At 48.0% G+C, this 22,295-nt stretch overlaps 1 protein-coding gene across 1 annotated transcript in view; it reads left to right on the top strand.

Annotated features, from left to right (window-relative positions):
• Window positions 1–22,295, top strand: part of LOC139264109 (rap guanine nucleotide exchange factor 5-like) — a 172,259-nt gene that overhangs the window by 30,138 nt on the left and 119,826 nt on the right. The window contains exon 4 of the mRNA XM_070880200.1: window positions 3,186–3,262. Within this exon, the coding sequence (XP_070736301.1) occupies window positions 3,186–3,262 (77 nt within the window). The remainder of the gene's footprint in view (window positions 1–3,185; window positions 3,263–22,295) is intronic.

The following is a 22,295-nucleotide window of genomic DNA, read 5'->3' on the forward strand; positions in this document are numbered from 1 at the left end:
TATTGGGCGTAATGTATTGACATGGATAGAGAACTGGTTGGCAGACAGGAAGCAAAGAGTAGGAATAAACGGGTCCTTTTCAGAATGGCAGGCAGTGACTAGTGGGGTACCGCAAGGTTCAGTGCTGGGCCTCCAGCTATTTACAATATACATTAATGATTTAGATGAAGGAATTGAATGTAATATCTCCAAGTTTGCAGATGACACTAAGCTGGGTGGCAGTGAGAGCTGTGAAGAGGATGCTAAGAGGCGGCAGGGTGACTTGGACAGGTTAGGTAAGTGGGCAAATGCATGGCAGATGCAGTATAATGTAGATAAGTGTGAGGTTATCCACTTTGGTGGCAAAAACAGGAAGGCAGAATATTATCTGAATGGTGACAGATTAGGAAAACAGGAGGTGCAATCAGACGTGGGTGTCATAGAAACATAGAAAATAGGTGCAGGAGTAGGCCATTCAGCCCTTCGAGCCTGCACCACCATTCAATAAGATTATGGCTGATCATTCCCTCAGTACCCCTTTCCTGCTTTTTCTCCATACCCCTTGATCCCCTTAGCCGTAACGGCCATATCTAACTCTCTCTTGAATATATCCAATGAACTGGCATCAACAACTCTCTGCGGCAGGGAATTCCACAGGTTAACAACTCTCTGAGTGAAGAAGTTTCTCCTCATCTCAGTCCTTAATGGCTTATCCCTTATCCTTAGACTATGTCCCCTGGTTCTGGACTTCCCCAACATCGGGAACATTCTTCCTGCATCTAACCTGTCCAGTCCCGTCAGAATTTTATATGTTTCTATGAGATCCCCTCTCATCCTTCTAAACTCCAGTGAATACAGGCCCAGTAGATCCAATCTCTCCTCATATGTCAGTCCTGCCATTCGGGAATCAGTCGGGTGAACCTTCGCTGCACTCCCTCAATAGCAAGAATGTCCTTCCTCAGATTAGGAGACCAAAACTGAGCACAATATTCAAGGTGAGGCCTCACCAAGGCCCTGTACAACGGCAGTAAGACCTCCCTGCTCCTATACTCAAATCCCCTAGCTATGAAGGCCAACATGCCATTTGCCTTCTTCACCATCTGCTGTATCTGCATGCCAAGTTTCAATGACTCACGTACCATGACACCTAGGTCTCGCTGCACCTCCCCTTTTCCTAATCTGCCGCCATTCAGATAATATTCTACCTTCGTGTTTTACCACCAATGTGGATAACCTCACATTTATCCACATTATACTGCATCTGCCATGCATTTGCCCACTCAGCTAACCTGACCAAGTCATCCTGCAGCCTCTTAGCATCCTCCTCACAGATCACACCGTCACCCAGCTTAGTGTCATCTGCAAACTTGGAGATATTACACTCAATTTCTTCATTTAAATCATTAATGTATATTGTAAATAGCTGGGGTCCCAGCACTGAGCCCTGCGGCACCCCACGAGTCACTGCCTGCCATTCTGAAAAGGACCCGTTTATCCTGACTCAATGCTTCCTGTCTGCTAACCAGTTCTCTATCTATGTCAGTATATTAGTCATTGAAAGTTGGCATGCAGGTACAGCAGGCGGTGAAGAAGGCAAATGGTATGTTGGCCTTCAAAGCGAGAGGATTTGAGTATAGGAGCAGAGAGATATTACTGCAGTTGTACACGGCCTTGGTGAGGCCACACCTTGAGCATTGTGTACAGTTTTGATCTCCTAATCTGAGGAAGGACATTCTTGCTCTTGAGGGAGTGCAGCGAAGGTTCACCAGACTGATTCCCGGGATGGCAGGACTGACATATGAAGAAAGACTGGATCGACTGGGCTTATCGTCACTGGAATTTCAAACAATGAGAGGGGATCTCATAGAAACATATAAAATTCTGAGGGGATTGGACAGGTTAGATGCAGGAAGAATATTCCTGATGTTGGGGAAGTCCAGAGCCAGGGTTCACAGTCTAAGGATAAAGGGTAAGCCATTTGAGACCGAGATGAGGAGAAACTTCTTCACTCAGAGAATTGTGAACCTGTGGAATTCTCTACCACAGAAAATTGTTGAGGCCAGTTTGTTAGATAGATTCAAGAGGGAGTTAGATGTGGCCCTTACGGCTAAAGGGATCAAGGGGTATGGAGAGAAAGCAGCAATGGGGTACTAAAGTTGCATGATCAGCCATGATCATGTTGAATGGTGGTGCAGGCTCAAAGGGCCGAATGGCTTACTCCTGCACCTAGTTTCTATGTTTCTATGTGCTTGGTATCAAATTTTGTTTGATAACACTCCTGTGCAGTGCTTTGGGACATTTTACTATGTTAAAGGTGCTATTTAATGCAAGTTGCTGTTGCTGTTGAAATGCACAGCAGGTCTGTCAGCATCAGGGAAGGGAAAAGATGGTTTAACAATTCACGTGTAGACTAGGATCTAGGCAATGTCTTTTTGCACTAATGAGATTCATGAAAATTAGGATTTGAACTCGGGTGTTGTCTATAAAGCTACGCATCTTCACAATCGCTTTCCTCCCCTGTGAACCCATCCCAGTTCCCTTTAACAACTTACCTGAGGGCCGCTGAGTCCTCTTCTCCTGTGAACTGCCTGGGAATACCATCACCTCCAAGTCACACACCATCCTGTTTTGGGCATAGATCGCTGTTCCTTCATTGATATGTCAAAATCCTGGAACCCCTTACCTAATAGCACGGTGGGACAATGTTCCTCCTTAATTTTTTTTTTGGGTGTGCAGCCCATTTAAGGAGCTGCACGGCCCATTCATAGTTTTAAACGTGCAAAATTTAATATTGGAAAAGTCAGTCCTGGGCTGCGCTGGACCGGCAGAGAGCTCCGTGGCTTAGGGGAACGTTGTTGTGGGAGTACCTTCACCACATGGACTGCAGCGGTTCAAGAAGATGACCCACCACCACCTTCTCAAGGGCAATGAGGGTTGGCCACTAAATAGTGGCCTTGCCAGCGATGCCAATAATTATATATGTATATAAAAGATTTTGTATAGAATTTGGTAAAAAAACATTGATCTTGACTGAAGGAGAATTTTGAAAATCTCTCCTACAGGTGGAGTGTGTGATTGACATGATGGGCAGCTTTCAGAAATGAATGTAAAGTCATTCAAATATTTCCTGTGCTTTTTCTAATTATAAAATATCTTGCGATACAATGCTTACTCAGGGAATGATAAATTTATGGATTTCCTTTCAGCATATGGGGAAGAGAACAGATGTGACATCAAGCGAATTGATTTGAAAGACTCTGCGAATAATGTCAAGAAAAATAAGGTACATTTACTGCATAGCAATGAGATGCTTGATCTTTATCAAACAGAAAGTAAATGCAGCATACGCCACTATGTGCTGCTAACTTGAACAGTGACCGCCAAGTCTAATGTATTAGGCCTGAAATTCTGCTCGAGGTCTTCCCGTGGGCAAACTAAACAAAAAAGGTAAAAACTGCGCACTTACCTGTTGCTGCTGCACCCGTTCGAACTTCCGAGCCTGAGGCCTTCACTCCTACGCATTGGAGTGTGTGCATGTCAGGACGTGTGCAGGGCTGGAGCTGTAGTCACATGGCTCTGGGCAGCCAATCAAGGTACAGTATTTTCTCATTCATAACAATGGGAACTCCATAAGTTGCAGTTCCCATTATTATGAATGAGAAACGACCCCCCCCACAAATACACAAAAAATCAATCAAAAATAGAAAAATACACGACGTATTTAAGAATCATTTAAATTAAAGTTCTTATAAAAAATAATATTTTCCTGACTTTTTTTAAAGATGCTTTAAAATAAACTTAACGGAGTGGGGAGGGTTTTTAACAATAAAATATGTTTTCATGTGTATTTATTTAATTTAATTTTAATGTTTTTATGTATTTTTAAACACTTGCGCCTGCAAAAGTAGGCTATACGCCTGCTTTTTCAGGCACAAGATTTTAAAGGACATTTGCAGGGCAAGATATTCGTAAATATTGGAAATCTTACCCTGCAAGTGTCCTCGCTCCCGATATGCGCGAGATCTGTCAAGCCAGAAACTTGACAGATCGGAAAAGCCGGTTTTCAGCGCATGCGCATTGCGCGCTGAAACCCGGCTTTTCCGATGCCTTCCCGGGTCCATAGGAACTTCGTATGGACCCGGGACATCGGAATTTCAGGGCCAATATATTGAATGTTGCATGAGGAGTTACATCTGCTGTTGTGTGGAATTTTAAAGATGGGGTCCTTTCTGTCATGTATGTATGCTTGGTTTTACTAGCCACCAGGTGGTGCCACTATCGGAGGTCATTGGGCTGTGCGCCGTGTGTGCGGCCCAGGTATAAAAGGCCAGCCATCTTGTAATGTAATGACTTTGGGCCCTAATAAAGTAGAGCCAGGTTTGTCCTTTTTGGAGTTTACAGTATTCAGTCTATTGAGTTATTGCATACACAACATTTGGTGATGAGGTAACAAGAACCTTCGCATGCAAAAATGAGCACAATTGGAATTCTGGAGCGATTCATGGAGGGAGAAGATTGGGCAGACTTTGTAGCCTGCTTGAACCAGTACTTCGTGGCCAACAAAATGGAGAAAGAGGCAGACGCAGTTCGGCGCTGGGCGGTCCTCCTCACGGTTTGCGGTCCGAAAATCTATGGACTCATAAAGAATCTCCTCTCGTCCTTAAGTCCAATGGACAAGGACTATGAAACATTGTGTGCTTTGGTACATGATCATCTCAAACCAGATGAAGGCATCATCATCTCAAGATATCGATTCTATACGCACGTTCGTTCTGAGGGCCAGGATATATCGGAATTCGTTGCCGACCTAAGACGTCTAGCTGGAACGTGTAAGTTCAAAACTGTGTTGGCAGACATGCTGCCCGACTTCTTTGTAATCAGCATCAACCACGATGTGATCCTGCATGACGACGGACAAAAGCTTAAAGCAGATATCATTGAAAAATCGGAACTCGGCAAGTACTGTAAACAAGATAGTATCGTCGTTTGGCAGAGCTGCATATGGCAGGGCCTATGCGATTGCGTACGTGAAGCCTGTGGCTGCTCAAAGTCTGCCAATGGAATGAAGCCGATAGCCGACTGTGTTGGATTTGTGGTGGAAATCACCGGCATCATCAGTGTCAGTTTAAACAGTATATTTGTAAAGGCTGTTCGAGAGTTGGACATCTCCAGTGCATCGTCCGCAACTGAACAAGCGTGCTGTGACACACCATGTGGAGGATGATCACCAGTCTAGCGCGGATCCGGATGTGCAATCCGAGATACCATAGGAGGAAGTATATGGACTGTACTCGTTTCTAACAAAGAGCTAACCGATAATGATTAACGTAAAACTTAATGGTGTGCCGGTATTGATGGAACTGGACACGGATGTGAGTCAATCAATAATGAGCCAGAGGACATTCAACAGGCTGTAGGATACTAAGGCTGTGAGGCCTAAGCTGAGTCCAGTCAATGCCAAGTTGCGTACGTACACTAAAGAACTCATAACGGTGAATGGCAGTGCAGTAATCAAGGTGTCATAAGATGGTGCGGTTCATGATTTACCGTTATGGATTGTTCCAGGCAATGGTTCAACACTGTTCGGCACAAACTGGTTACAAAAAATCTAATGGAACTGGAATGAGATCAAAGCGTTGTCGTCGGCGGAGGATACTCCATGTGCTCAAGTGCTGAGCAAGTGCCCTTCGCAGTTTGAACCAGGCATTGGCAATTTCACGGGAGCCAAGATGCAGATCCACTTGGACTCGGATGCAAGACCTGTCCATCATAAAACTCGGGCGGTTCCGTACATGATGAGGTTGAAGGTCGAAATCAAACTGGACAGATGCCAACATGAAGGGATCATATCACCGGTCGAATTTAACGAATGGGACAGCCCCATTGTTCCCGTGTTGAAAAGTGAAGGCACTGTCAGGCTTTGTGGAGACAACAAGGTTACGATCAACCGAGATTCAAAACAGGATCAATACCCGTTACCGAAGGCTGATGATCTGTTTGCAACGCTAGCCGGGGGAAGTCGTTCACAAAACTGGATCTGACATCGGCCTCCATGACACAGGAGTTGGTCGACACATTGAAGAAACTTACGTGCATCAACACTCATAAAGGACTGTTTATCTGCAACAAGTGCCCTTTTGGAGTTCGCTCGGCTGCAGCCATATTTCAGAGGAACATGGAGAGTCTTCTGAAGTCCATCCCCAGAACCGTCGTGTTCCAAGATGACATACTGGTCACTGGTCGTGACTCCGCCGAACATCTGAACAACCTGGAAGAGGTTCTACATCGCCTGGACAAAATAGTACTCAGACTGAAACGTTCGAAGTGCATCTTCATGGCACCGGAAGTCAAATTCCTGGGGAGGAAAATTGCTGCCGACGGTATCAGGCCTACGGATTCGAAAACCAAGGCCATCAAAAATGCACCCAAGCCTCAGAATGTGATGGTGCTGCATTCGTTCCTTGGTCTACTCAACTACTTCGATAATTTCTTACCTAGATTGAGCACCTTATTAGAGCCACTGTATGTCGCCAAGAAAAGACGACAACTGGGTTTGGGGTACATCTCAAGATAGAGCTTTTGAGAAAGCTACTAATCTGCTTTGCTCTAACAAGCTGCTGGTACATTATGATCCATGTAAGCATCTCGTATTGGCCTGTGATGCTTCGTCATATGGAGTTGGTTGCGTGCTCCAACAAGCTAACAAGTCGGGCAAATTACAACCTGTTGTATATGCTTCAAAAAGTTTGTCAAAGGCAGAAAGAGCCTACAACATGGTAGAGAAAGAAGCACTAGCCTGTGTGTATGGGGTTGAAAAGATGCATCAGTACCTGTTTGGTCTTCGGTTTGAACTGGAAACAGATCACAAGCCACTCATTTCATTTGTTTTCGGAAAACAAAGCTTTCAATACCAATGCATCATCCCGCATCCAGAGGTGGGTGCTAACATCTGCCCATGATTATGTCATTCGCCATAGACTTGGCACTGGGAATTGTGCCAATGCATTGAGTCGTCTGCCATTGCCCACACCGGCGGTGGAAACATCACAACCTGCAGACGGCTCAATGCATTCATGGATGTTTTTGAAACTGAAGGAACCCCTGTCACGGCCCAACAAGTTAAGACCTGGATCAGACAGGACCCAATATTATCGCTTGTGAAACGTTGTATCCTTAGTGGTGATTGGTCTGCCATACCCAAACAAATGTGTGAGGAGACCAAACCTTACATTTGTCGCAAAGACGAACTATCCATTCAATCAGATTGTATACTGTGAGGTAATTGTGTTGTTATGCCCAAGAAAGGCAGAGAGAAATTTGTGCATGATCTACATAGCACACATCCTAATATTGTCATGATGAAAGTCGTTGCCAGGTCTCATGTGTGGTGGCCTGGAATTGACTCTGATCTGGAATCATGTGTGCATCATTGCAACACTTGCATGCAGCTTAGTAAAGCACCAGCGGAATCGCCTCTGAGTCTGTGGTTGTGGCCATCTAAACCATGGTCCAGGTCCATCAACTTTGCAGGCCCCTTCCTGGGAAAGATATTCTTAGTTGTGGTGGATGCTTATTCCAAGTGGATAGAGTGTACAATCATGTCATCCAGCACATCCACAACTACCATTAAGAGCCTTCGTGTCAAGTTTACGATGCATGGTCTGCCTGACATCTTTGTAAGCGACAATGGATCGTGCTACACCAGTATGGAGTTTCAAGAGTTTATGAAACTCAATGATATCAAACATGCGAGGTCAGCACCATTCAAACCCGCATCCAATAGACAACCAGAGCATGTGGTCCAAACCATCAAGCAGAGTATGAAACGTGTAACTCAAGGTTCACTTCAAAGTCACTTGTCACGCATATTGCTTAGTTGCAGGACAAGACCCCATACGCTTACCGGGGTCTCCCCTGCTGAACTATTGATGAAGAGAGGTCTCAAGACCAGGTGCTCTCTTGTCCACCTTAACTTGAATAATCGTGTCGAATACAGGCGTCAAAGTCAGCAAGTGTATCATGATCGGGCTACTGTGTCGCGCGACATTTCTATCAATGATCCTGTGTATGTACTGAATTATGGTCAAGGTCCCAAATGGATTGCCGGTACTGTTACGGCCAAGGAGGGTAACAGAGTGTTTATCGTTAAGCTCAAGAATGGGCAGACATGCAGGAAACATGTCGATCAGATAAAGCAGCGGCACACGGATGAATCGGAACAGTCTGAGGAAGACACAATCAGTGACCAACAAACTACCCTCAGTCATCAGAGGACTCCGCTGTCATCAATTAATCTGGACTTTCAACCCCTGACGTGGTCATTGCCACTCCCATCAGATCGGCTACCCAGTCCCCAGTCATAACAGACTCAGAATGTTCGCCCAAAGCTGGAGTTGAACTGAGACTTTCAACTCAGGAGCGGAAAGCCCCGGACCGTCTCAATTTGTAAAAAGACCGTTACTGTCATGTATTCAACGATCATTGTAACCCATGTATAAGCTGACCTAAGTTGTACACCTTGAGAACATTGACCATTAGGGGCTGAACTTGTGGGGGACACACCTAACCTGGACTTTCAGGTATAAAAGGGGAAGCTCCACCCACCTTCATCACTTGAGGTCTTGGTAATAAAGGTAACTGGTCACAGAGTGACCTTTTCTCAAGTATGGGCCTCGTGTGCATTTATACTGTATAGTAAGGACATATCATTGGCAACGGGAAACTGGGATTTAAACCACGTGAGCATGGCCACTAGCAGCACAGAAGAGAGGTACTGTGTTGGTGATGATTGGGATGACTTTATTGAGAGACTACAGCAAAGTTTTGTCACTAAGGAATGGTTGGGACAGGATTCGGCCAACAAACACAGGGCTCATCTCCTGACGGTTTGTGGATCCAGAATGTGCTCCCTGATGAAGGACCTTCTAGCGCCAGAGAAGCCGGCGGACAAGACGTTCGAAGAGCTCAGTAAGTTGATCAGGAAACACCTTAAACCAGCGAGCAGCATGCACATGGCGAGACACCGGTTTTACACGCACTGGCGGCGAGAAAGGCAAAGTGTTCCTGACTTCGTGGCAGATCTCCGGCGACTGGCGAGCCTATGTAAGTTCCCAGATGCATGCAGAGTGGAGATGCTGCAAGACTTTTTTATTGAGGGCATCGGGCACGCTGGGGTTTTCAGGAAATTGATTGAGACCAAAGACTTGACCTTGGAAGCGGCGTCTCTGATAGCCCGGACATTTATCTCAGGGGAGGAAGAGCCCAGAATGATGTGTGACAAAAATCTTGGCTCAAATGCGGCAAACGACCAGGGAGTCAACATTGTTAACGCGGCACACAGTTCTCTAGGTAGACAAGGGCAATCGGACATGCCCCAGCATGTAGTCGAACCCAAAGGGGGATTTCAACAGAGAAAATAGCTAGCTGAATGGCGATTCATGCCATCGCAATGGACAATGCGGCCAGTAATGGGGCCATCAACACCTGTTAATGGTGCGCTTAAGGACAGTTACAGAGACAGTCAGAGACGATCGACTGGTAATAGACCTTCTGTTTCCAACAACAGGGCCTCCAGCTCATTATGGAGGTGTGGAGGCAAACACCCAGCCAGAGCTTGCAGGTATCAGCAATATATCTGCAGAAACTGCAACATCAGCGGTCACTTGACACGTATGTGCAGGAAGCCCCTGCAGCCAGGTTGATGTACGAGGAGGACGGGCCCGATGTAAGCCCTACGAGGCCAAATGAATACTGGGGGAAATCGCTGGAAGCTGAAGTTCAGCGAGTTCATGTGGAGCACATATACAGTTCATATACCAGGACGCCACCGATAATGATGAAAGTGCTCCTCAATGGCATCCCAGTATTAATGGAGCTAGACACGGGGGCCAGCCAGTCCCTGATGAGTATCAAACAGTTTGAAAGGTTGTGCGTGTCCAAGGCCAGGAGGCCAAAATTATTGCCAATTGACGCACAGATACGGACATATACAAATGAGATCATTCCGGTGCTCGGCAGCGCCACGGTAGTCGTGACCCACAAAGATTCGGAGAACAGGTTGCCACTCTGGATTGTCCCGGGGGACAGTCCCACACTACTGGGGAGGAGTTGGCTTGCTGTCATGAACTGGAAATGGGGCGATGTCAATGCAATTTCTTCTGTGGAGCGAGTATCATGCTCACAGGTCCTGGACAAATTTGACTCATTATTTCAACCCGGCATCGGCACTTTCATGGGGGCCAAGGTAGTGATTCACATGAACCCGGACGCCAGGCCAGTACACCACAAGGCCAGAGCGGTGCCGTACGTGATGTGGGAAAAGATAGTGTAAAGTCCTTACTCCAGGGACAAAGCCACTCAGTGACCTTAACTCTTTATTACAGCACTCCAGAAGTGATGACCCTGCGTGGGACCTCCCTTTATATACCTGAGTGATCAGGTATGGAATGTCTCCCACAAGTTCACCCCCTGTGGTCAAGGTGTGCATCTGTGTTGAGTGTATACAGTAATGCAGTGGTGTTACATTGTAATTACAAACCTGACATCACCTTCCCCTCCCCAAAGTCTTATTGGGATCATAGGCTTAGTCTTTCAAGTGGTCTACGCTCCCTCGTGGAGCGCGGCAGTTGGGGCTCTGGTTGTTGGACACTGACGTGAGTGTCTGTCATCTGTGGTGATTCTGGCCTGTCCGGGCTGACCTCAGGGACTGTGCATTCCTCTGATTGCTCTTGTTGCACGTTCGCTGGCTGTAGTGTGAGCTCCATCTCATGGTCTTCTTCAGGTTCCTCCATGTCATTGCTGAACCTTTTTTTTTTACTTGGTCCAGATGCTTATGGCATATCTGGCCATTGTTGAGTTTTACCACAATGACCCTGTTCCCTTCTTTGTCAATTACGGTACCCTCGAGCCATTTGGGCCCCATGGCGTGATTGAGGATGAAAACAGGATAATTTATTTCTATACATCTCCCCCTCGAATTACGGTCATGGTACTCGTTTTGTGCCTTACGCTTGCCCTCAACTATGTCGGTCAGGACTGGGTGGATGAGGGACAACCGAGTTTTAAGTGTCTGTTTCATGAGTAGCTCTGCGGGCAGGACCCCTGTGAGCGAGTGCGGGCGGGACCTATAGGCCAGCAGGAGGCGCGATAGGCGGCATTGTAGGGAGGGTCCTTGAATCCTGAGCATCCCTTGCTTAACGATTTGGACTGCACGTTCCGCCTGGCCATTGGAGGCCGGCTTGAACAGCGCAGTCCTGACGTGGTTGATGCCATTGCCCGACATAACCCCCCGGAATTCATGGCTCGTAAAACATGGGCCATTATCACTAACCAGGATGTCCGGCAAGCCATGGGTAGCGAAGATCGCACATGCATGAATTCAGGATGATGCACTCGATCCATTTCGAGTACGCATCTACAACAATAAGGAACATCTTCCCCATGAACGGGCCCGTGTAGTCAACGTGAATGCATGACCATGGCTTGGTGGGCCAGGGCCACAGGCTGAGCGGGGCCTCCCTGGGGGCATTGCCCAGCTGGGCACATGTTGTGCACCTGCGAACACAGTGTTCCAGGTCTGAGTCAATTCCGAGCCACCAAACGTGTGATCGGGCAATGGCCTTCATCATCACAATGCCTGGGTGCTCGCTGTCGAGTTCCCTGATGAACGCCTCCCTGTCCTTCTGGGGCATGACTACCCAGCTGCTCCATAGTAGGCAGTCATCTTGGATGGAGAGCTCATCCACCGTCTGTGGAATGGTCTGACCTCCTCAGGGCATGCTCCGTGTACGGGCGCCCAATAGCCGGTCCAATTCGCTCTCGATTTTCTCCCGCATCAAATACTGCACCGCTCTGGCTTTGTGGTGCACTGGCCTGGGTGATGTGTATCACTACTTTAGTGCCTTTGAAAGTCCCGACGCCTGGTTGGAAAAGTGACTCGAATTGTTGTTGGACTTGCGAGCACGAACTTTGCTCCACCGAGAACATTGCGTGTACATCCCCCCATTTCCAGTTCATCTCGGCTAACCAGCTCTTCCCCAACGGTGCGGGACAATTGCCCGGGACAATCCAGAGCGGCAGCCAGTTCACTAAGCCATAGTGCATGACAGCCAACATTGCACTGCCTAGCACCGGAATGATTTATTTGGTGTAAGTCCTGAATTGTGTCTCGATATGTTCTAATTTGGGTCTACTGGCTTTGTGTGGTCATAGCTTCTCGAATTGTTGAACGCCCATGAGTGACTGGCTGGCCCCCGTGTACAGCTCCATGCATACTGGGATACCGTTCAACAAAATCCTCATCATCATTGGTGGCGTTTTGGTGTATGAACTGTGAATATTCGCCACATGGACCCGCTGAACCTCGGTGTCCATCAATTTGCCCCAAAAGTCATCCTGCCTCACAGAACCCTCTTCCGGTCCATCTGCCTCATATATCAGTCTGGTTGCAGGCTCTCTACACATATGAGCTAAATGGCCACTGAGGTTTCAGTTTCTGCAGACAAACTGTTGGAATCTGCAAGATCTGGCTGAGTATTTTCCCCACACCTCTAGCACGAGTTAAAGTTTCCATTGTTGGGGACAAAAGGGCTGTGGCCAGGAATTCCGCACTGACTGTCCTTCTGACTGCTCTGAAGTACCCTATTAGTAGGTGTCAGTGGCCCATCCCGGCCGCATTGTCCACTGTGATGGCGTGAACGTCCATTCAGCCTGCCATTGTCTCTGTTGAGGTCCTACTCTGGGGTCTATTACTGCCTGATGAATGTCGGACTGCCCCTGCCTGCCCGCGGGGCTTTGAGTAGTATTAAGGACGTTGACTCCCTGATCCATCGCCGCATTGGAGGCAGAATTGCGCGTAAATCATTTTCGTCTCTTCCTCCCCGCCAGGAAAGTCTGAGCCAACAACGCCGCCACTTCCAAGGTCAAGTCCTTGGTCTCAATTAACTTGCGAAAAATTCCTGCATGACCGATACCCTCGATAAAGAAGTCCCTTAACATCTCCCCCCTGCAGGCGTCTGTGAACTTACAGAGGCTGGCCAAGCGCCTGAGGTCCGCTACAAAGTCCGGTATGCTCTATCCTTCATGACGTCGGCGGGTGTATAATCTGTGTCGAGCCATGTGTATGCTGCTCGCCGGCTTGAGGTGCTCCCCAATCAACTTGCTAAGCTCTTCAAAGGTTTTGTCCAACGGTTTTTCGAGTGCCAGTAAGTGCTTCATGAGCGCATAAGTCTTTGGCCCGCAGCTGGTCAAAAGATGAGCCTGACGCTTGTCGGCCTCTGCATTCCCCAGCCAGTCTTTCATGACGAAGCTCTGCCGAAGCCTCTCAACAAAATCATCCCAGTCTTCCCCAACACAGTACCGTTCATCTGTGCTACCGGTGGCCATTCTCATGGGTCGTGAATTCCCGTTTCTCGTCGCCAATGTAAAGTCCTTATTCTACAGCATGAAACCACACGAGGCACAATCCAGGGACAAGGCCACTCAGTGACCTTAACTCTTTATTACAACACTCCAGAAGTAATGACCCTGCGTAGGACCTCCCTTTATATACCTGAGTGATCAGGTAAGGAGTGTCTCCCACAAGTTCACCCCCCTGTGGTCAAGGTGTGCATCTGTGTTGAGTGTATACAGTAATACAGTGGTGTTACATTGTAGTTACAAACATGACAGATAGAAGGCGAATTGGACCGCCTGCTGAAGGAAGGCATCATCTCGCCAATCGAATTCAGTGACTGGCGAGCCCGATCGTGCCGGTGCTCAAGGCGGATGGGTCGGTCAGGATATGTGGCGATTACAAGGCCACCATCAATCGGGTGTCACTCCAGGTACCTGCTACCGAGAGCGGAGGACCTCTTTGCGACGCTATCCAGTGGCAAACTTTTTTCAAAATTGGACCTGACCTCAGCTTACATGACCCTGGAGCTGGCGAGTGAGTCGAAGAAGTTGACAACCATCACGACACACAAGGGGTTGTTTGAGTATAATAGATGTCCATTCGGGATTCATTCGGCTGCTGCGATCTTTCAGCGAAATATGGAAAGCCTCCTCAAGTCGATTCCAAGGACGGTGGTTTTTCAAGACGACATCCTCATCACGGGTCGCGATACTGAAGAACACCTGCACAACCTGGAGGAGGTGCTAAGCAGACTGGAACGGGTAGGATTGCGAGTGAAAAAGGCCAAGTGCATCTTTCTAGCTCCAGAGGTAGAATTCCTGTGGAGGAGGGTACCAGCAGACGGGATCAGACCTACTGCATCCAAAACGGAAGCGATCCAGAGAGCACCCAGACCCCGTAACACGACGGAGCTGCGTTCGTTCCTGGGGCTCCTGAACTATTTTGGTAACTTTCTTCCCAAATTGAGCACGCTGTTAGAGCCGCTACACGTGCTCCTACGCAAAGGTCATGATTGGGTCTGGGGGGAAAGCCAGGAAAGGGCTTTTGATAGAGCACGCAACTTGTTATGCTCCAACAAACTTAATGTTATATGACCCATGTAAGAAACTTGTTCGAATATGCGATGTGTCGTCCTATGGGGTCAGGTGTGTGTTGCAGCATACGAATGCCAATGGTCAGTTACAGCCGGTAGCTTATGCCTCCAGAACTCTGTCCCAGGCAGAAAGGGGCTACGGAATGGTAGAAAATGAAGCGCTAGCATGTGCATATGCAGTAAAAAAAATGCACCAGTACCTGTTTGGCAGGAAATTTGAGCTGGAGACAGATCACAAACCCCTAACGTCCCTTTTGGCCGACAACAAGGCCATAAATGCAAATGCATCGGCCCGCATACAGAGGTGGGCACTTACTTTAGCCGCCTATGACTACACAATTCGGCACAGACCGGGCACCGAAAACTGCGCTGATGCACCCAGCAGGCTCCCACTAGCCACCATTGAGGGGGCAGCTGAGCATGATGCTGAGATGGTCATGGCTGTTGAAGCTTTCGAAAGCGAAGGCTCACCTGTGACAGCAAGTCAGATTAAAGTCTGGACAAATAAAGACCTGCTACTGTCTTTAGTTAAGAAATGTGTCCTGAATGGGGACTGGGCAGCCATGTACGGGGCATGCCCTGAGGAATTTAAACCGTTTCATAGACGCAAGGATGAACTCTTGATTCAGGCCGATTGCCTACTGTGGGGAAACCGAGTAGTCAAGCCCCAGAGGGGCATAGAGGTGCTTATCAGAGAACTCCACAATGAGCACCCGGGCATTGTCATGATGAAGGCAATTGCCAGGTCACACGTTTGGTGGCCAGGGATAGATGCAGACCTGGAAATTTGTGTTTGCAGGTGCAACACGTGTGCTCAGCTAGGCAACACACCGAGGGAAGCCCACCTTAGCCCCTGGTCCTGGCCCGCCAAGCCATGGTCACGCATCCATGTGGACTACGCAGGTCCTTTCATGGGAAAAATGTTTTTGGTTGTAGTAGACGCCTACTCCAAATGGATTGAGTGTGCCATTTTAAATTCAAGCACATCCTCTGCCACGGTAGAAAGTCTACGGGCAATGTTCGCCGCCCATGGTCTAACGGATGTCTTGGTCAGTGACAATGGCCCGTGCTTCACAAGCACTGAATTCTAGGACTTCATGGCAGGCAATGGAATCAGAAAGGCATCGTTTAAGCCGGCCTCAAACGGCCAGGCGGAACGAGCAGTGCAGATAATCAAACAGAGGATTTTCAGTATCCAAGGGGGTTCCCTACAAAGCCGCTTATCACGCCTCCTGTTGGCCAATAGGTCCCGACCACACTCGCTCACAGGGGTTCCACCCACAGAGCTGCTAATGAAAAGGACACCCAAAACCAGGTTATCCCTTATACACCCTACTATGAAATAAATTGTTGAGAGCAGGCGTCAGTCACAATGTGACTACCATAACAGGAATGCGAGGGCGTGATGTATTAATGCCAATGACCCTGTTTTTGTCCTTAATTACGCTGCAGGGCCCAAATGGCTTGCAGGCACTGTGATTGCCAAAGAGGGAAATAGGGTTTTGGTAGTTAAACTTACCAGTGGACAACTCTGCCGCAAACACGTAGATCAAACTAAAAGGAGGTTCAGCAACCCCATAGAAGAAGCAAACGAAGAACACGATGTAGAGTTTACTTCACCACAGGTGACCGAACACCGGAACCAAGTGGAGGAGAGCCCAGTCACTGTGGGCAGTCTGGACAGGCCTGAGGCACTGCAACAGCAGACACTCAGGCCAGCGCCCAACAACCGGAGCCCCAACTCAGGCGCTCTACAAGGGAGCGTAAACCACCAGAGAGACTTAACCTGTGATCCCAATAAGACTTTGGGAGTGAGGTGATGTCATGTATTCAACTATCATTGTAACCCATGTAAAAACTGATCTAAGTTGTACACCTTGAGAACATTGACCACAAGGGGGTGAACTTGTGGGAGATACTCCTAACCTGGACTTTCAGGTATAAAGGGGAAGCTCAACCCACCTTCATCACTTGAGGTCTTGGTAATAAAGGTAACTGGTCACAGACTGACCTTCTCTCAAGTATGGGCCTCGTGTGTATTTATACTGTATAGTAAGGACAGTTACTAATATCTTAAAGTGGGTTATTGTCATGTATATATGCTTGGGTTTACTAGCCACCAGGTGGCACCACTGTCGGAGGTCATTGGGCTGTGCGCACGTGTGTGCGGCCCAGGTATAAAAGGCCAGCCATCTTGTAATGTAATCACTTTGGGCCCGAATAAAGTAGAGCCAGGTTTGTACCTGTTCGGAGTTTACAGTGTTCAGTCTATTGAGTTATTGCATACACAACAGTTTCTTCATGAATAATTCCTTGGCAACTCTCTTTATTTTTGGAAAGAAGAAAAGCCAAAAGCTGTGTCTGACATTTCTATTAAGATCTCTGATGGTTGACTGTTAAATACCAGGCAGTTATACGCTCCTCCAGTTCTTGGCGGCAGTGAATACGTTTTGCATGTGCTATAAATTTTGGGTCTACACTGGATATGCTTTCGGCTTCAGTGTCACTGGTCTCTCATGTAACTAATAATAAGTTTACTTTTACTGTATGGTATCCAGTCATGTGACCGAGTGGCTGTGTCAATGAAATTTCGCACGTACCCCACATACGTTTTTTCTATCCTTTGAAAGGCAGATGGTGAAGAATTTAGTGAGAAGAGGGAAGTTAGAAACCAATAGGCTGATTTATTTTACAGATAATATATGATTGAACATTTACAGTGACTGCTGACCTATTTCATAACACAGAAGATAATAAAGCATGTGTTGCCAGTAGACATATAACCAAAGGGATCCAGGTCTAGCCATTTGGAGTGATTACCAGACGGGTCACAAGTGCTGCAGGGAAGGCCAACAGATCCTCGCTGAGTTGGGCAACTCTAGAGGCTAGGTGGGACTGCTTTTTGCTTGGATCACTGTTCCAATTTAACTGTTCAGATGGAGATTAGGTATAGTTGATAAGATGATGGATAGTCCAGGTGCACATGTTTACATAGCGAGGTTATATAATATTGAGTAGTGTCAGGTAGTGTGGTCATGCTCTAGCTAGTGTAAGGCATGTGAATTAACTTGGTTGTGAGAAGACAGTCTGTGGTGTGGCATTGTGTTACTAACAAAAACCCCAATTATTTCGATTACCGGCTGCCAGCACCTTTCGCGCCACCACAGGCAGCTTGCGCAGTGCATTTGAACAGCATGATTGTTGGGCCACTTGATTTGCCAACAGCTGCCCGAAGGTATGTCCTGGGAGGGGTTTGAAATGGCAATGGGGGTGGGGGAGTTGTGCAGTACTCGTGCTCCTCCCGGCTCCACAGGAAGTTTGAAAAATTTTTGTTTAAAATAATATGCCTTTCGTTGGTGCCTCATCACTATGCAGTTTCTATGAGAGGGCTTAAAACAGGTGGTAGACTGCTCATTTATATATTTAAGGGACCGTGGCCTAGAAATTGTTTATGACCTGAAAATGGGCGGTGTCATGGCCCAGCACTATTTAGCTGCGCCGGGTCAAAGTGGTCCAGGTAGCATGCACAATTCATGCTGAGTGCTCATTTACAGCATTATAGTGCTGATCTCAGCACTAAACGCACTGCTCATTGGCTTACTGCTCAACAGGTGGGCCAATATCTGGTGCAGTCTAATTGCAAGTCATGTTTGGCCTGGGCTTTATCCACTATTTAAAGGAAAAGTTCTTTGATGCAGCAGCACCTCATTGTCATTGCATTTGGAGCTCCACTCGGATTCAGTTGCGAACCTGCAAGAGATGGCTGAGTAGCAGCAGAGGGAAAGAGCTAGATGGTTTCTGGATGTGGCCGTGGAGATGAGGCAGGCTGTCCCCTTCCCACTGACTGGCAGGAAGCCATTTGCCCATACATCTAGAAGACTGGCAGGAGATTATCTGCATACATGTCGGCCAAAATTGTGGTCCCCAGATCATGGATACAGCATCACAAGAAGTTTAATAACCTTACATGACTCATCAAGGTGAGTGAAGGTTTCAACATATGCTGTATCGCACCATCTGCACCACCAGCCTCACACAATGCTCAATGTACGACACTCCCTTCACTCAGACTACCAACAATCTCTACCTTTCACCACTCAGGCCTCACAATCACAGCTTCACTTCACCCTCACAACATTACCACTGCTGCAACGTTCAAACCCACATCTCACACATTGCCCACACTATGCAACTATGGCAAGTACATTACCCAAACACATTGCTTCACACTCACTGACACATTCCTTTCTTTTGCAGGCTAAATTTGCAGAGAACGGGAGGGAGCAGCGGCAGATGAAGGGGTGGGGTGGGGGGAAGCCACAATACAGGCCTTGAGCCAAATGGAGGACAGTGTACTCCACATGGTTGGAAGGGTAGTCACTGAGACCATGGCAACGGGTGAAGGTGAAGCCCTTGGGGACAACAATAGAATGCTCATTCCTAATCCTCCTTCTCACATCCCACTTTACTCTCATCCCACAATTTCTTCTCAATTACAAGTTGCTGATTCTGCATGGATATCTTGCCTTCCCCCGCCCTCAGCTCACAATGACCTGTCTCTTTTGCCTTTCTGCTTTCAGATAACGATAAAACTGCCAGCCGCAGAACCTGTCCCTGTCATGTATCTCACATTACTGTATATAACTGTATCTTACCATGCTATACATGACTGTAACTGTAACTGGATATGACCTGTAACAATAAGCATACCTTACCACCAGGGGTGCACTGGCAGGAGACACTCCATACCTGTCCCACTGAGGTATATAAAGGGAGGTCTCAGGCAAGTGCAGCACTGGAGAGCTGGAATTAAAGGTGCAGGTCCTGAGTGACCTTGACTTCAGCATGTGTCTCGTGTAAGTCAGTACATTAGAGTCAGGACTTAACAGTGGCGACGAGTTACGGGATCACAGAATCCACAGAATGGCTACCAACAGCTTAGATGAGAAATACAATGCTGGAGACAATTGGGATGACTTTATAGAAAGGCTCCAGCAACGCTTTGTGACCAAAGACTGGCTGGGCGAAGATAAGGCAGACAAGAGAAGAGCCCATCTCTTGACCAGCTGTGGCTCGAAAACATACGCTTTAATGAAAGACCTGCTGGCACCCGAGAAACCAGCAAGCAAGTCGTTTGAGAAGTTTGAGCACACTGGTGAGAGACCACCTGAAACCAGCGAGCAGCCTACACATGGCCAGACACAGGTTCTACAACTACAGATGCTGTGTGGGCCAAAGCATACCCGACTTCGTGGCGGAACTTCGGAGGCTGGCTAGTTCATGTGAGTTCCCCGATGAACTAAGGAGAGAAGTACTGAGAGACATTTTTATTGAATGAATAGGCGATGCAGGCATATTCCAAAAGCTTATAGAGACTAAGAACTTGACTCTAGAAGCAGCAGCACTGGTCGCACAGACGTTCTTGGCAGGCGAAGAAGAAACGAGGCTGATCTATACTTCGGGTACGACAACCAACGAGGCATTGGAACAAGGGGTTCACATTGTGAAACAAACTGCTACCCCCACACACAGACAAAGGCAGGAGAGCAGGCCTTCAACAGCAGACAGTGGCACCAGAAGCCATCAAAATCAAGGGCCACATGAATGGCCGATCACACCTCATCAACCCACAACGCGAGCAATCAACAACAGATTGAGAGAAGCTCAAGGGAGATCAGCCAGACGCAGCTGATCCTTCGGAAACAATGGAAACGATTTGTGTTGGAGATGTGGGGGAAGGCACTCAACCAGGGTGTGTCGATTTCAGCATGCCGTTTGCAGAAACTGCAACTACACAGGGCATCTGGCTCGCATGTGCAGAAAAACAGCAGCTCGGCTGGTATACGAATCGGAAGGGTCGGAAAGCGGACCAGAAGACGGTTGGAACAGTGCACGGGACGCCGAGGTATAGCGGGTTAACACGATCAATGTCCACTGTTCTTACACCAAAACGCCTCCAATTATGATGAGGGTTCTACTCAACGGGATACCCGTCAACATGGAACTGGACATGGGAGCCAGTCAATCCCTCATGAGCGTTCAGTAATTTGAACAGCCGTGGCCGCACAAAAACAACAGACCAAAACTCACAAAGATCGACACCAAACTAAGGACCTATACTAAAGAAATCGTCCCAGTCCTTGGCAGCGCCATGCTCTCAGTCACACACAAAGGAATGGTGCACTGACTTTCCCTGTGGATTGTCCCCGGGGATCTCCCAGCCCTGTTGGGGAGAAGCTGGCTAGCAGAACTTAATTGGAAATGGGATGATGTTCACGCCATGTCATCAGAGGAACACACCTCCTGCTCAACAGTTCTAAGCCGTTTTGAACATCTCTTTCAGCCAGGTGTGGGCACCTTCAAAGGGGCTAAAGTTAGAATCTACATCACACAGAATGCCAGACCGGTCCATCACAAGGCTAGAGCTGTGCCTTATGTGATGAGGAAAAAGATTGAAAACGAACTGGACCGGCTTCTGCGGGAAGGCATAATTTCTCCCATGGAATTCAACGACTGGGCAAGTCCCATCGCCCCCGTCATGAAGCCTGATGGATCCGTGTGAATCTGTGGGGATTACAAGTCTACCATAAACAGAGTCTCCCTACAGGACAATACCCGCTACCCAGAGCGGAGGACCTATTTGCCAAATTGGCTGGAGGAAAACTTTTCTCGACCTCACATCTGCGTATATGACGAAAGAGCTGATCGAAGAGTCTAAGCTACTCACCACCATCAACACATCGAGGCCTTTTTGTGTACAATCGATGCCCATTCGGCATCAAGTCGGCAGCTGCTATATTCCAGCGCAACATGGAGAGTCTGCTCAAGTCCATCCCGGGGACGGTTGTGTTTCAAGATGACATACTCATCACGGGCAGGGACACCGACTCTCATCTCCGCAATCTTGAGGAAGTACGAAGTCTATTGGATCGGGTAGGCATAAGAGTTAAGAAATCCAAGTGTCTGTTTCTCGTGCCTGAGGTTGAATTTTTGGGCAGAAGGATTGCCGTTAATGGAATCCGCCCAACTGAATCCAAAACCGAAGCGATTCGCCTGGCACCCATGCCCCGGAATGTCTCGGAACTGCGCGCCTTTCTCGGGCTGCTCAATTACTTTGGGAACTTTATGCAGAACTTGAGCACACTGCTGGAGCCTCTCCACATGCTACTCAGAAAGGGGTGCGATTGGTTTTGGGGGGATGCCCAAGAACGCGCCTTCGATAAGGCACGCAAACTTCTATGTTCCAAGAGTGTTTTAGCCTTTTTCGACCCAGGTAAAAAGTTAGTCCTTACGTGTGATGCGTCAGCGTACGGGGTCGGGTGCGTTTTACAGAACGTCAATGATGCGGGTAAATTGCAGCCCATTGCTTCTGTCTCCAGATGAATTTCGTGGGCGGAGTGCGGGTACGGTATGGTTGAGAAGGAGGCGCTCGCGTGCGTGTACGGTGTCAAAAAGATGCACCAATACCTTTTCCGGGCCAAGTTTGCGTTAGAAACCGACCACAAACCCCTTACGTCCCTACTATCCGAGTGCAAGGCAATCAACGCCACGCCTCGGCGCGCATTCAGCGGTGGGCACTCATGCTGGTGGCTTACGACTACACGATAAGGCACAGACCAGGCACAGACAACTGTGCCGACGCGCTTAGCAGCGCTACCCCTGGCGACCACAGAAGGGTTCGACGAACAGGAATGTGAGATGGTCATGGCAATCAATGCCTTTGAATCCACAGGTTCACCCATGATGGCTCGCCAAATCAGAGCCTGGACGACCAGCGACCCTACGTTATCTCTATTTAAAAGATGTGTTTTAACCGGTGACTGGGCAGAG

Source organism: Pristiophorus japonicus, chromosome 5 (assembly GCF_044704955.1).
Source record: "Pristiophorus japonicus isolate sPriJap1 chromosome 5, sPriJap1.hap1, whole genome shotgun sequence".
In the NCBI taxonomy this organism is placed as follows: Eukaryota; Metazoa; Chordata; class Chondrichthyes; family Pristiophoridae; genus Pristiophorus; species Pristiophorus japonicus.